Source organism: Conger conger, chromosome 3 (genome assembly GCF_963514075.1).
Source record: "Conger conger chromosome 3, fConCon1.1, whole genome shotgun sequence".
Classification (NCBI taxonomy): domain Eukaryota; kingdom Metazoa; phylum Chordata; class Actinopteri; order Anguilliformes; family Congridae; genus Conger; species Conger conger.
The window spans coordinates 78,429,434-78,444,442 of NC_083762.1; the positions used below are offsets into that span (position 1 = coordinate 78,429,434).

The following is a 15,009-nucleotide window of genomic DNA, read 5'->3' on the forward strand; positions in this document are numbered from 1 at the left end:
TTCTTCGACCAGAGTCACTTAACGCACATCAAACACACATTCACAGCGGTGAATCAAAATGAATTACACAAATGACCGATAAATCATATTAGAACATAAAACAACATCCCTGAAGTTATCATCCAAATTAATTGAATGTGCAATCGTGCCTCAGGTTTTTGCCGAAACCATTCGCAGCGGAGCTCAGAAGCAGGATTAAGTACATGGACGTCCACTTCAGAAGATGATATCATTGATGTCGTGATGCCATTTGTTCCCCCAACAGAGACATCTGTTGTCAGATTTACAAGCAACATGGGGGATGCTAAGAGCAAAGGACCACAGACCTGGGGGTCCATATGTAGCAGGGTTAGCTTGGCTAGGTCGCTAGTAAGCACAGTGACGTGCAGGAAAGGTTCATAGCAGGTTATTGCGACAGCGCTCCCTGCTGACGTAACCCTCAAATTCAAAAGAACATCGTTGCCCTTGGCTAGAGGCGATTTCGTCTTTTAACTTAATTAATCCATACATTTTGCACCCGCTCATTAGATCAACTGCTACTGAAAACATGCTGAAGAGAAGACGCGCTATCGTTCGCAACTTGAAGATGTAAATATTGAATTTGCGAAGCAAGCTGCTCGTCTGATCGACTGTGACTGAGGCTGTGTGGAAGGAGCTGAGAGGTCACATCGGGTGCGCATTCCCCGGCTTCTCCAGGCTTCATTAAGCAGACATCTTTCTGAATCAGAAACCTTTTATAGTGAGCTCAGGGTGTCCAGTCTCATCTGAAAAGGGCCGGTGTGGGTGCAGACATCTGTCTCAGCCCAGCACTACGACACCTGCTTCAACTACATTACATTACATCACAGTTATTTAGCTGACGCGTTTATCCAAAGCGACTTGCATTGATTAGACTAAGCAGGGGACAATCCGCCCAAGAGTACCATGGGGATCAGGGCCTTGCATAAGGGCCCAACAGCTGTGTGGATCTTATTACAGCTACACTGGGGCTTGAGCCACCAACCTTCCCAGTGCCATGCAAGCGCCCTTTCCACTAGGCTATAGACTGCCCTATCGTGATCTTCAATCAAGACCTGGATAAGCAGAATCAGGTTTGTTGGTGCTGTTCTATAACGAAAGCCTCATACCACACTTGTCCTGTTTCGGAGATGATCGGACACCCCGGGAGGAAGGATTCACTCCGGACGGGCAGCCAGTAGCATAGTGGTTAAGGTACATCACTGAGACACACAAGGTCGGTGGTTCGATCCCCGGTGTAGTCACAATAAGATCCGCACAGCCGTTGGGCCCCTGAGCAAGGCCCTTAACCCTGCATTGCTCCAGGGGAGGATTGTCTCCTGCTTAGTCTAATCAACTGTACGTCGGTCTGGGCAAGAGCGTCAGCCAAATACCATTAATGTAATGTAACGGACGGTTTCCCGGACACGGAATTTCGCCTCACCTTGGGGTACGGATAGTGCTTCCCTCTGGGGTACTGGTCCCCAGTGAACTGGGGGAGCACCATGTTGGGCACCAGCGAGTCATTGATGGCCAGGAAAGCCAGCCTCTCCCCATCGGGGGACCACCAGTGTGCCACGTGGGAGCCCAGGATCTCCTCTGCAGAAAGGAACATCCCACACCCCCCATGAACACGACTAAGATACAGAACACAACCTCGCTCCTACACCGGTGGTCTCCAACCCTGGTCCTGGAGAGGTCCAGGGTGTGCTGCTTTTCATTGTTACTCTGCACTTTGATGAATCTATTAGAGCAGTTGAGTACGGTTAGCTCGCCTCACCTGGCTACTTGGGTCTGATCTGGGTGCTGGTTTTAAGGTAAAAACAAAAACCAGCAGACCAAGTAGCTCTCCAGGACCAGGGTTGGAGACCGCTGTCCTACACAGTCAAAAGTTCAGTGTTAAATCGACTCTTATAGAGTACATACAGTCACTGTTGGACGATAGTCATCAGAGTTTAATTGATACTAGGCATTTTATGTGTATAATAAAAAATGTACTGTGAGAATTTTTCAGTTCACGAATTCAATTACATTTCATTTCCCGAATGGGCTGAATTGAAATAGAATTGATCCCTTCACTGTAGGATGAACAAGTCATAACATACGGAAACATCACATAATGGCCATGCAGCCCAGCAATGCTCGCCTTTTCCTACCACTAAATTGTACTTACTACTTAGTTTGCCAAAAAGCTAGATGGTGTCTGGCACCTTATCAAGGCTGATCTTGATATGGTGCACCCCCCAGAGTTTCTCCCTCCACTAGGTCATAGTATTCCTGTTATCCATCCACGGGGGTATGATGGGTAACCTCCAGGCACAGAACGGATCGATCTCCGTGACGTACGCTCAAACAGGTGTCCGTCAGACGCGGCAGGGAGAACCAATCAAAGAACAGGACGGAGCGATGTGCCACTCCCACCAGCCGTCAATCACAGCTCCTTTACCGCCAACCCCCGCGCAGAGCTGGGACCGGATCGCTGAGCGAACGGACACGCGGCTCTGTGGACCCTCACTGCTCGAGGGTTCCAGGGTTCCAGGGTTCTGCCACAGTTCATTGGGCCCATCTTGGACGAGCCTATCCAAACACCGGGCCCCAAGATTGCCCGACTTCAGACACCATCCGCGCTCCGACTGAACATTCCGGACGACTGCGGAAGGCACGATTTATATCCGGCGGGAGTTAAATGAAGCGGGAAAAGCCGGAGATCTGATATGCTTTAAGCGTAATTAGAGAATATGATTACGGAGGGGGCTGGGTGCAGCTTGAGCGTAATGCGCCCATGATCTCAGCCTCGTCAGGGAGCACCCAGCTGAAATAACGAGCCGCCTCCGTCCAAATCTAATTAGCTCTGCTGCTCCAAATCTGACGCTCTGTGTGCAGAAATATAATTGGCACAAGAGACGAATTGGACAAAATGTTTAGATCCAATTTACGGCAGGAATCTGCTGCATTGAAAGGGAACACACAACACTATGAAAAATGGATGCTGGAATTTTTCCTCAGATATATGCGATTATGCCCGGTAGTACATAATAGATATATTATTACACAAAATGCATAATCTAGTATAGGTCACATGGTGTCACATGTGCATCAGAGATATGTACCATCTATCCTGGATACACTCAGTGAGCACTTAATTTTTTTTCAAAAATGTCTGAACGGGGAAGACGTGTGATCAACGTAACTTTGACCGTGGAATGATTGTTGGTGCCAGACAGGGTGGATTGAGTATCTCAGAAACTTCTGATCTCTTGGGATCTTCACACACAACAGTCTCCAGAGTTTGCATAGAATGGTGTGGAAAAACAAAAAACATCCAGTGAGCAGCAGTTCTGTGGGCAAAACCGCTCTTGATGAGAGAGGTCAGAGGAGAAGGGCCAGACTGGTCAAAGCTGACAGGAAGGTGACAGTAACGCAAATAACCACACATTACAACAGTGGTATGCAGAAGGGCATCTCTGAACACACAATGTGTCAAACCTCTAAGTGGATAGGCTACAGCAGCAGAAGACCAATAAGTCTAAAAAATAGGTCTGATGAATACCTAATGAAGTGCTCGCTGAGTGTATTTCAGACACTCCATACTGAGAAGAAACAAAAGCCCACGGTGATGAAGCTGGGTTCAGAGCTGCACCTACCTTCGTATAACCAGTCGGCGATTCCATTATAGACCAGGCCTTCTTTCCCAGACGATGTCAGCCTCAGTGAATTTCCTCTGACGTCTGATTGATAATAGATGTTATTCTCAAATATGTATATCTGGAATATGAAAAAAGGGATTCACAAAAGCACAGACAATAAAGTGAGAGTGTGCGCAGCCTGGTAATGCAACAGCAGTGCGTCATGAAGTGTCTTTCGGAAAATATGGTAAAATTGACTCAATTGAAAGGGCTTTTTAGTCCATGATTATATGTTCTATTCTCTTTAAGTACTTCCTGTACCTTACTACTCACATGCCGGACGGGAAATAAGCGTTGAGCTACACTAATATTTTTATCCAAAGCAACAGAGTCGATTAGACTAAGCAGGGGCCAATCCGCCCTGGAGCATTGTGGGGTTGCTCAAGGGTGAAACAGCTGCATAGATCTACACTGGGGCTTGACCCACCAACCAGGTCTCAGTCAGGTACAGCACCTTAGCCATGAGCTTTCACGCTGCCCTACTGTTCTGCACTGTTTTAGTTTTCATTACATTACATTACATTACTGGCATTTGGCAGACGTACAGTTGATTAGACTAAGCAGGAGACAATCCCCCCCTGGAACAATGCAGGGTTACAGGCCTTGCTCAAGGGCCCAACGGCTGTGCAGATTTTATTGTGGCTACACTGGGATTAGAACCTCCGACCTTGCGTGTCCCAGTCATTTACCTTAATTAACCACTACGCTACAGGCCGCCCTGTTTTCATTTTTCTTTTCTTTTTTCCATTCTGTTAACCAGCCTGGTTTAATTTGAATTGCAACTGTCAAATGAATCGGGGACCCAGGACCACAATGCCTAGCTCCACTCAGGCATCAGCATGAAGTGTCTTTCGGAAAACATTGTAAAATTGACTCAATTGAAAGGGCTTTTTAGTCCATGATTATATGTTCTATTCTCTTTAAGTACTTCCTGTACCTTACTACTCACATGCTGGATGGGAAATAAGCGTTGAGCTACACTAATATTTTTATCCAAAGCAACAGAGTCGATTAGACTAAGCAGGGGCCAATCCGCCCTGGAGCATTGTGGGGTTGCTCAAGGGTGAAACAGCTGCATAGATCTACACTGGGGCTTGACCCACCAACCAGGTCTCAGTCAGGTACAGTACCTTAGCCATGAGCTTTCACGCTGCCCTACTGTTCTGCACTGTTTTAGTTTTAATTTTTTTTTTTTTTTTTTTTTTCTGTTAACCAGCCCGGTTTAATTTGAATTGCAACTGTCAAATGAATCGGGGACCCAGGACCACAATGCCGAGCTCCACTCAGGCATCGGCATGCAGTAGTCTTTGAGGACACTCAAAGGTCCTCTCTCATAAGCATAATTGATGATCATTCAAGGGGCACAGCTGTAGGCTGCTAAAGATATCTCGTATGACAAATTACGGGAACTAACAACGTGGAATACTCTGAGAATGAGAGGCAGGCACCCAGGGGAGCGCGCCTCCAACAGCAGAGCCGAACAATATTATCATAATTAAAGAGCATTTACATCACAAAGGCAAATGTTCTGGAAGATCAAAAGCACTGAAATTGATGGGGCTTAACTATGGAGTACATAATGACATAAACTGTGTGATCCAGCTTTTGTATATTACTGTATGTTTTCCCTTAAACATGCTTAATCAGCGCTGGACATGTTTTTTTCTATGCAAAAAGAATAATGAGGTACTAGATCTGATGACATAATATGAACGCTACGTCTTGGCTGAAGATTTGTGGAAATCCAGTGGACTGCTTATTTCACAAGCTGTGTAGTCTTATCTTTGTCTTATCTTTAATGAGAATTATTACTTAAGTGAGTCACCGCATACTTATAATTAAGTTAAGACAACCCAGTGTTGGAATTATAGGGTCAACTCAATGTGACGGCTACAGGGATCAAAGATTATTTTTATAAATACTGCTTATTAAAAAGTAAATTAATGCCATCTGTTACATCAAGAGCGGTCTATAATTTATCATCTGATGGCACTTTATGTATTATGGTAACTAATATGGCTAAATCTTTGCTGCTTTTCTTGTTTATACAGTATTATTGTGGAAAAGACCATAATATACATATTATTATGTTCATAATTAGAATCACAATACACACATAATTTAAAAAAACACAACACACTATATGGTAGCAATGCAGGTAGCAATATGATAGTTAGAGATGTGATCGTTACACAAACACAACGATAGATTTATGCTTGTGCTGGGAGCAAATTAATATTCACCCCATTGGATTTTGACACAAGTACATGCAAGGACCCATACATTGTAACATTTTAAAATTGAGTGTTGGCCTAAACCAAGTGGTCTGTCTTACTCAGGGAATAATGGAGCAGCACGGCTGATATGTTATAATGTGTTTATTAGCTGATACTTTTATTCAATGCGACTAACAGAAGATTAGACTAAGCCCCCTGGAGCAATGTGGGGTTAAGGGCCTTGCTCAAGGGCCCAACAGCTGTGCAGATCTAACTGTGGTTACACTGGGGCTTAAACTACCAACATTTCAGGTCCCAGTCATGTAACTTAGCCACTAAGCTACAGGCTGCCCTGTTCAACCACACGTTCACACTGACATGTGACTGGTTGCCTGCACAGGCTAGCTCGGAAGGTTCTGGACTTTCCAAGAGATTTCAGAAAAGGAAGTCATGTGCCTGGACTGCCCATATCCCTCTTATCCACCATGCCAGTCTTTATTAAAATAAGCATTTAACCCAGCTCTTAAGTACAGTCTCTCTGACAGTATTGACAGAATAGAGAGAAGAAGACTCTGAACCCCATGGCAACAAAATAGGACAGAAACTATACTGTTTAGTATGAAATATGATACAACAGGAAGCTACAGTATATTTGTATCTATGGTTTATGGACACTTATGAACAATGCACCAAGTGTCAAATGGTGAGGGGAAAAAGTGTGATGTCACCAGTACTATTACAACTATTGCTACCATGTTTTCACAAGGGATAATATATTAACATTAATTTACATACAAATTATGTCACAGTACATGATCTCATTCATTATTACCCTAATTATCACAAAAGTGCATTGTTCTTCTAACCATGTTCAGTAAAATTGCTACAGCTGCCCACGTTCTTTCTGAATATCCGAGACTTGTTTCCATTTCATTTGTCTGGAGACAATACGCCGCGGAACATAGGAATGATTCATCATCATTGTCATCATCATCATCATCATCATTGGATTATGCATCATCATCAGGCGGAGCGATGTTGTGTGTTTGCCTTTGTTATAAACCGTTCGGTGCCAAACAGAGCTCTCCAAACACCGCTCACATCTGGCTCACACTCCCTGGATAACGATAATGTCTTCGTAATGGAGGGGGTTGAGTTATGAATGAATAACGACTGATTTCCACAATAGGGGTCCAGACATTTTGCGGGCTGTTAATTGTTAGCAAAGGGCTTTCTTTGGCAAATATGAATGTAACATGCAACAGAGCCAGGAAAAATAAATAAATAAAAGGAATTTGTTGGAAATCAAAACGTTGTTCTGCTTGAAATTCATTGTCAAAATGACATTGTGTCTCTGGATGGCTCAGTTCTACAGTAATTTGCTCAATGAGCTGACAAGTACCCCCTCGTAATTGTTGAAGAAAACGTGGTAGAAAACGTAGTAGAAATGAGCAGTAGAAATCCAGAAAAGTATTGCTTAATTGATAACCCTGCTGAAAAAATAGCTCAAGCTAGGTTTGGAAACAACTAGCAGCTGGTTGACCAGTTAGACCAGCTCTATACTCAACATGGTTTGACCAGCTCAAGCTATGTCTTGAAACAGCTGGTAGCTGGTATTTCCAGCTGGATTCCCTGGATTTTACACCAGGGAATTGGTCAATTATTTGTCAACTGGCAATTATTAATGGAAAAGCACTCTTAAAGGCTAATGTTTTTTCATCTTCTTTTATTCATTTTAAATCAGGGGTTGGCAACCCTGGTCCAGGAGAGTCACAGGGTGTGCTGGTTTTTGTTTTCACCTACAATCAGCAACTGACTCAGGTCAACTGCTTTCATTGCTCAATTAAGCGCTGCCTAACAACAAAAGCTAGCACTCCCAGCGGGTCTCCAGGTCTACGACCCCTGTTTTAGATTAATGTAAGCTGCATGCTGTTTAGTCGTACAGGAGACTTGTGGGTAGGATGACGTATGAGATGAGGATCTTGGCTCTTACCAGCTGCTGTCTTTGCACGCCCCACTCAGCGTACTGCAGCACGGCATTCTGTACCTCTGGGGGGTTCAGCTCCAACACCTCCCTTTAAAACACAGAAACACATGGAACAGTGCCACCTACTGCATGGGAGTCTAATTGCAGTTCAAAGAAAAGAGAATAGATAAAACAAATCTTTAAGAGTGTTCTTTCATTTAATGGGTGTTAAATCATACTGAGGAGGTAACAAACACAAAGACACGAAATAGGCTAATATTGATAAAAGACACTTAGCTTTTTAAACTTGTACATTTTGAAGGGAGGGATTTAAACAACATGACTATACACAGAGCAAGTAAATAAGTGGTGCCAATCATCATTAGAATAATTATGACATATTACTATAACAGACTCATAATTATAAAACAACTAGATTAACACAATTCTGTGTGAGTCAAGCAATAGCTCTAGTCTTTTGGAACAAAAATCCAGGCACATATTGGGTAAGAATACTTTTTTTTTTTTACCTCGTATAGACGTTGTAAATCATGTACCATGCAGTGTATGAATGACGGTATACCTAAAACAGAAAGAGAAAAAGGCAGAAATATACAGAGAGTGAATGAAGCTTAGCATGGCATCTCATGGAGTACTTGTGCAGTATGTTCACCAGAATAAAAATAGATTTTTAATCTGTTTTTAATTATTTTAATCTCCACTTATACCACGTGTATCTGGTGCTCAGCGTGTATGGGATTAAAATACACAACCATATCAAGTATAGATTTCACAGTATGTGAGTTCAGTAGTCTAATCCTGCACGTGTAATGAACAGTGAACCGTTATAAATAGTGTGTATTAGAATATCACAGCTGGTGCCTTTTCAGGTAGTGACTGCTGGTAAATAACTTCAACAGATTATAAATAATTAAGTGTTCTTTCTGCAGCCGCAGAACTCAAGAGAACACAATTAATTATTTTTTTATTCAGTTTTCTAGACATCTGTCCATACACACACACGGTCACACACACACACACATGCTTGCACATACACACACACGCACACACACACATGCTCGGAGATCATTCAGTCATTACATTACATTACATTATTGGAATTTGGCAGACGCTCTTATCCAGAGCGATGTACAACAAAGTGCATACCCATAATCAGGGCTAAGTGCGCTGAAAGACCCTAGAGGGAAGTACAATTTCAATTGCTACCCGTACAACAAAGAAGCCTTTTTTTTTCTTTTTTTTTTAGCAAAAGTGACCAAACTTAACTATCCAAATACTGCTTACCTAGCCAACTAAAAATACCAAAACACAAAGTAAATCACAAAGACAACAATTAAGGTTCACAGGGAGGTAGGGAGGGATGGGGCGAAGTGCTGCTTGAAGAGGTGCATCTTCAGTTTGCGCTTGAAGGTGGGGAGAGATTCTACAGTTCTGACCTCAACGGGGAGTTCGTTCCACCACCGTGGAGCCAGAACAGACAGTAGTCGTGAGCGTGAGGTGGAGGTTCGGAGAGGGGGAGGTGCCAAGTGGCCTGTGGCGGCTGAACGAAGAGGTCTGGCAGGGGTGTAGGGTGTGATGATTTTTTGTAGGTAAGCTGGGGAAGGCTAGCACCAATGTTTTGAATTAGATGCGAGCCATGACAGGCAGCCAGTGGAGGGAAGTAAGCAGGGGGGTGACGTGTGAGTATTTGGGAAGGTTGAAGACCAGACGAGCTGCTGCATTCTGGATAAGTTGGAGGGGTCTGATGGCGGACGCTGGGAGGCCAGCCAAGAGGGAATTGCAGTAGTCCAGGCGGGACAGAACCATCGCTTGGGCCAGGAGCTGGGTCGAGTAGGGGGTGAGAAAGGGGCGGATTCTCCATATGTTGTATAGGAACACACTCACTTGCACACACACACACACACACACACACACACACACTGCTCAGCTGCTTAGTCTGAATCAAAAACGCTGCATCAGCCATGCGTGGCAGGGTGTGAGATTGAAGGTGTGAGTCTAAGTGGCCATTAGCAGTGAAATGTCTGGCCTGGCATTGTGCTCTAAATGTCACTCTCTCTCTCTCGCTCTCTCTCTCTCTCTCTTAAAGAGAGAGCCATTCATGCATGGAAAATGTGACCAAGGGTTGACTTTTCTATGTAGAGAAAGTACGTGTTTTAGACCTGTAATGAGACTTAAAATCATATTTGTTTCTGTCATCTAGAAACATTTCTGCTTGTTTAACGGTAATGTTTGCTTGACAAGTGAAATGACATTTTCTTACTCCATTGGCAAATCTTTAAATGAGTCAAACTGTTCTACCTCACTGGCAATATTTTCATCTTATTTAGCAAAAAAAGGACAAGAAATTGTGTTCAGTGTCTCTGTAATGTGGAGACTGCTAATGCCAGGACATTAATATATCTAATGAACAATACTGCAGATATTCATCTGGGTTGGACGTATAGGGTTGGTTTCCCAGACATGGGTTAAGCCTAGTCCTCAACTGTCAATGGTCATCTTCATTCTTCATCGAATGCTTCCTGTCGTCTAGGAGCAGGCTCAATAAAAGTCAAGGAAATCAGCCCACTGAGACCTGCAATTTGTGCCAAATGAAATGATTTCAGTATTCAGCATTCAGTTCATTGGCTAAAACGCCACATACTACCATAACCGGACATACTGAGCCAAGGAAGGCCAAGCTCACCTGCTATATCCCATGTCCTGCCTACGACAAGCAGGCACACACAGCCTGTGAATTCAGGACAAGGCTTTGGGCAGAAATCTGTCGTGAGGAAGTGGGAAAAACAATCTCGACGTTCAGATTTAGGCCCAGGATGTAAAGTTGACGCAGCAGCATTGCCGTGTAATGTGTTGTCTCTGGTACAGCGGTCTCACAGAGAGAAAACCCGCCATTCTTTGCGCTCCGATAATAATTCGCCACGAGAATGCGAAAGCTACCCAGGTAGAGCACTGCACCAAAGTTAAAGTAGCATATATTCATGAACTCTGGCTGAAAAGGCACGGCCCAGTGCCGAGACCACAGAGGAAAGCGAAAGAACTGATCTTAAAGAGCAGCCGGGAGGAATCTTGTCACAACTCGACTGTGAAACCTCTGTGTAATCAAGCCTTTCTCTAAGAATCCGCAAGCCGTCGACACTCACACTCACTGCTAATGGGCACGGGCGATATCCTCACGCCGCAGAGCCAAATGCAAGCCCCAGGTCTCCTAAGTGCTCGACGTAGCACGCCGTCGGTAAACGGCATCAATAATACATTTGTGGAAACAGACACACTACAGTGTGGAGACTGGAAGCTGTGGGGTATCTTCCGGCCATTGGACGCTGCCTGTGCAGCCAGATCAACGCTGGCATGGAAAAATAAATCACCTTGGCCCTCAGTACACCCATCACTGCTTTATATAAACACATTACTACATTACATTACATGTTATTCAGCTGACGCTTTTATTCAAAGCAACTTACAGTTGATTAGACTAAACAGGAGACAATCCCCCTGGAGCAATGTGGGGTTAAGAGCCTTGCTCAGGGGCCCAACCACCAACCTTGTGGGTTATACTCTTGTACTTTAACCACTATGCTAAATGCTTTCCCCTTATGCTACAGTATTCCTGTATATGATCTAACCATGAAGTGTCCATAGGATATTGCTGCATGCTTCTTAGCATTAGAATTTTTTTACCTCAATAAAAAAGAATAATAGAATGAGAAAAATGCAGTATGAGCTTGCTGGATCAACTTAAAGAACCAGATTAGTTAGAACTGTCATGCGAAAACACTACCAGAAAGCAGGAGAAAAAAAAAACTCTCAATAAGCATATGTTTGTCTGTATTTTTCACATTTTTCAAACTGTCACTCTTATGTTAAGTGTTTGGATTGAATGGATAATTAGCTACACCGAAACGTTTTGCATAATGCGAGCAGGGGATGTTATTGATGAGTACACGGAGCGGAGATGTCTCTTGCCTGTCGTCTCTCGTGCGATTCCTCTTCTGCATTATTTTGTTGTGGAAGTTCTTCTCCCTTCAGGTCAAGGTGAACTGTGCTTAATCTGCTTCATAGATTAAGAATGTATTTCTCATTTCAGGTAAGCTTTCACACAGAAAGCTTCAAAAGAGCTTATTGCTTCTTCAACTTGACTTCTTCTGGTACATTGTAATTGGAGACAATGTACAAATACTTTTCTACACTCAACTGAGCTCGTGAGCTGGTATTGGAACCTATAAAATAATAATAAAAAGTGCAAACCCCACCTTCCCGTCCTCTTGGTTGGCTCAATTGCACCAGGCAAGAGCAATCGAGCACAGAAAAGTACTTCAATCCAAAAGGTCTGGATTAACCACACCAGGATTGTTTAGCAGTTAGTAGGTCTTCCAGACGAAAACAAGTCCACATTAGGTACTACACAACTGTGAGGCAGCTCTAGGCCTGATATGATTTATTCGAAATTCAGTAGTATAGCATAATACATAGTATATTACATTCCCACAGATGCAATTTTCTCATTTGGATCCAAGCCATTGCACAATCATGTTATAAAAGCCTGCTAACATTTGAGCTGAAGGGATTGATCTAAACTGGCAGAGAGCCAGCATTGCAGACACAGTATTAGGAGCCATCCATTTTCAGTTACAGCTACAGAAGAAAAGTATGCAAATTGAATTTAGGCATTATCCATCTGCTTTCGATTTTGAACATTTTGTGAAATGTGAAGATTTAATGAATAACTCACTAGGAAATATGTGTAATTTCAAGCATAAATACATACAGTATAATTCAGAAAATTATTTTAGAATTTGCAGTTTTCATTTGGATGTGCGCAGTAATCTCTACTGAATTGTGTTGTATGCGTGTTTTCTGTGTAGTATTTAAATGCTTGAAAATGTAATTATGCAGTACCCTTCTATAAAGTATAAAATTGCATTTGTGAAATTAGAAATGACGGGCATATGAGAATATGTAACATGTAAGGAAATGAATCACTCTTTAATACAGCATAAGGTTTGTGCAAATCGCAACAGTCTTGATCACTCGTGATTTTTCAAGACACCAACTTATGAATACCCTTATTATGATTTTGAGCATGACAATATATTATACACATACAGTATTTCTTCAGACATATGTATGGACAAAACACTCACAGTAAGACAACTATTGAAACACCACGTGCATAACAAGCTGAATAACTTTTGCATGTTAGAGTGTCGTTTTTTTTGACATTCTAAAGTACCTATTGGTCAGAGCCACACATACGGGGACTCCATCCATCCATCCATTATTTGAACCCGCTTATCCTGATTAGGGTCTCAGGGGGGCTGGAGCCTATCCCAGCATACATTGGGTGAAAGGCAGGAATACACCCTGGACAGGTCGCCAGTCCATCGCAGGGCACACACACCATTCACTCACACACTCATACCTATGGGCAATTTAGACTCTCCAATCAGCCTAACCTGCATGTCTTTGGACTGTGGGAGGAAACCGGAGTACCCGGAGGAAACCCACGCAGACACGGGGAGAACATGCAAACTCCGCACAGAGAGGCCCCGGCCGACGGGGATTCGAACCCAGGACCTCCTTGCTGTGAGGCGGCAGTGCTACCCACTGCACCCATCCGTGCCACATACAGGGACTCCCCCCCCCCCCCCGCATATTTCAGCCCGTAATGTAAAATGTGGGATCAGCTCCAAATTTACAGCTTGTGTCATATAAAAGACACCATTAATTTTGCAAAGTACATTTTTTTCTGCTCCATTATGCATAGGAAACTTCTTGCAGCTACAATAGGTCAATTTTGTTCAGTATCACCTGTCAGCTGATCTCTGACCTGGATGAATTATATCTACATTACATACACTTTGACTGCCCATAAAATGTTAATACACTCCTGCAGGTCCCAGGGAATTTCCAATGAAACCAGGAGCCAAACGTCGTTAAAACATACTGTATGATTTGACCCAATTCTTGCAGACAAAAGGACACCTGGAAAAGTAATTAAGAGCAATAAGTAAAACGGTAATTAGTAAAACGGTAATTAGTCATTGGTAAAAGTAGGACTGAGGAACAGAACTGAACTCATTCCCAAAGTCATTCCCATCTGTGTGTATATTTGATATGCTAATTAACAGAAATATTCATTCCTAACTAAATTTCCTATCTAAATTTTTGCTGAGGGCATGCTTCAACTATGCACAACAATACCCGAGACCATCAAAGTTCTACTTTTTTCAGCTTAAAAAAAAAAACTGCTGTCAGAATCCTTTATTTGAAGCCAGGCAACTAGACTGTTAGTTTTACAACTAGTGGTCCTGACTGAGGTCACTTAAATGTACAAAACAGTCAAGAGGGGAATTGCAGCAACGAACACCCTCAAACCACAACACTGTTGACTCACCCTTCTCTGTAGAAGTGCTGACACTGAAATCCTCCCCCACACACACACACACACACACACCACACCATTGGCTGTGGCAGTTAGAACCAATGTTCAACCAATGACCTTTAATTATTGTACAGCTATACAATGTTTTGGTATGTTTTGAGTGTCGGTTCATGGACTATATATTTTAAAACCCGAATTTAAGGACTATAAATACAGGCAGAGGGTGAGTCAACATGTCAGTGAGCCTTTTTCAAAGATAGGAAGGGATGTTTTAACATAAAAACCTTACCTATTGTACCTTTAAAAAAAAGTGATAAAGCTTAGAAAAATGAATAATTAATACCAAACAAAGTACAAAGGTCATACAATGCCCCATTATTAAAAAATGTCCTATAAATAGAGTGCACTCTTAATGCTAAAATATGTAGCCTGGACGACATGTTTCTGTGCCCTTAACCACAGCAGGGCTGTCTGTGTCTGTCTGAGGGCACTAGTGCCCTTAACCACAGCAGGGCTGTCTGTGTCTGTCTGAGGGCACTAGTGCCCTTAACCACAGCAGGGCTGTCTGTGTCTGTCTGAGGGCACTAGTGCCCTTAACCACAGCAGGGCTGTCTGTGTCTGTCTGAGCCAAGGGCTCTAGTGCCCTTAACCACAGCAGGGCTGTCTGTGTCTGTATGAGGGCACTAGTGCCCTTAACCATGGCAGGGCTGTCTGTGTCTGTCTGAGGGCACTAGTGCCCTT

General features: G+C 43.2%; 1 protein-coding gene across 2 annotated transcripts in view; it reads right to left on the reverse strand.

The window, feature by feature from the left end:
- The window catches only part of LOC133123802 (inactive dipeptidyl peptidase 10-like), a 136,967-nt gene that overhangs the window by 21,691 nt on the left and 100,267 nt on the right, over nt 1–15,009 (reverse strand). For both annotated transcript variants that reach the window (XM_061234370.1, XM_061234371.1), the window contains exons 6-9: nt 8,396–8,448; nt 7,893–7,974; nt 3,642–3,762; nt 1,442–1,596 (exon numbers count right to left, since the gene is read on the reverse strand). In XM_061234370.1, coding sequence (XP_061090354.1) covers nt 1,442–1,596; nt 3,642–3,762; nt 7,893–7,974; nt 8,396–8,448 — 411 coding nt within the window. The remainder of the gene's footprint in view (nt 1–1,441; nt 1,597–3,641; nt 3,763–7,892; nt 7,975–8,395; nt 8,449–15,009) is intronic.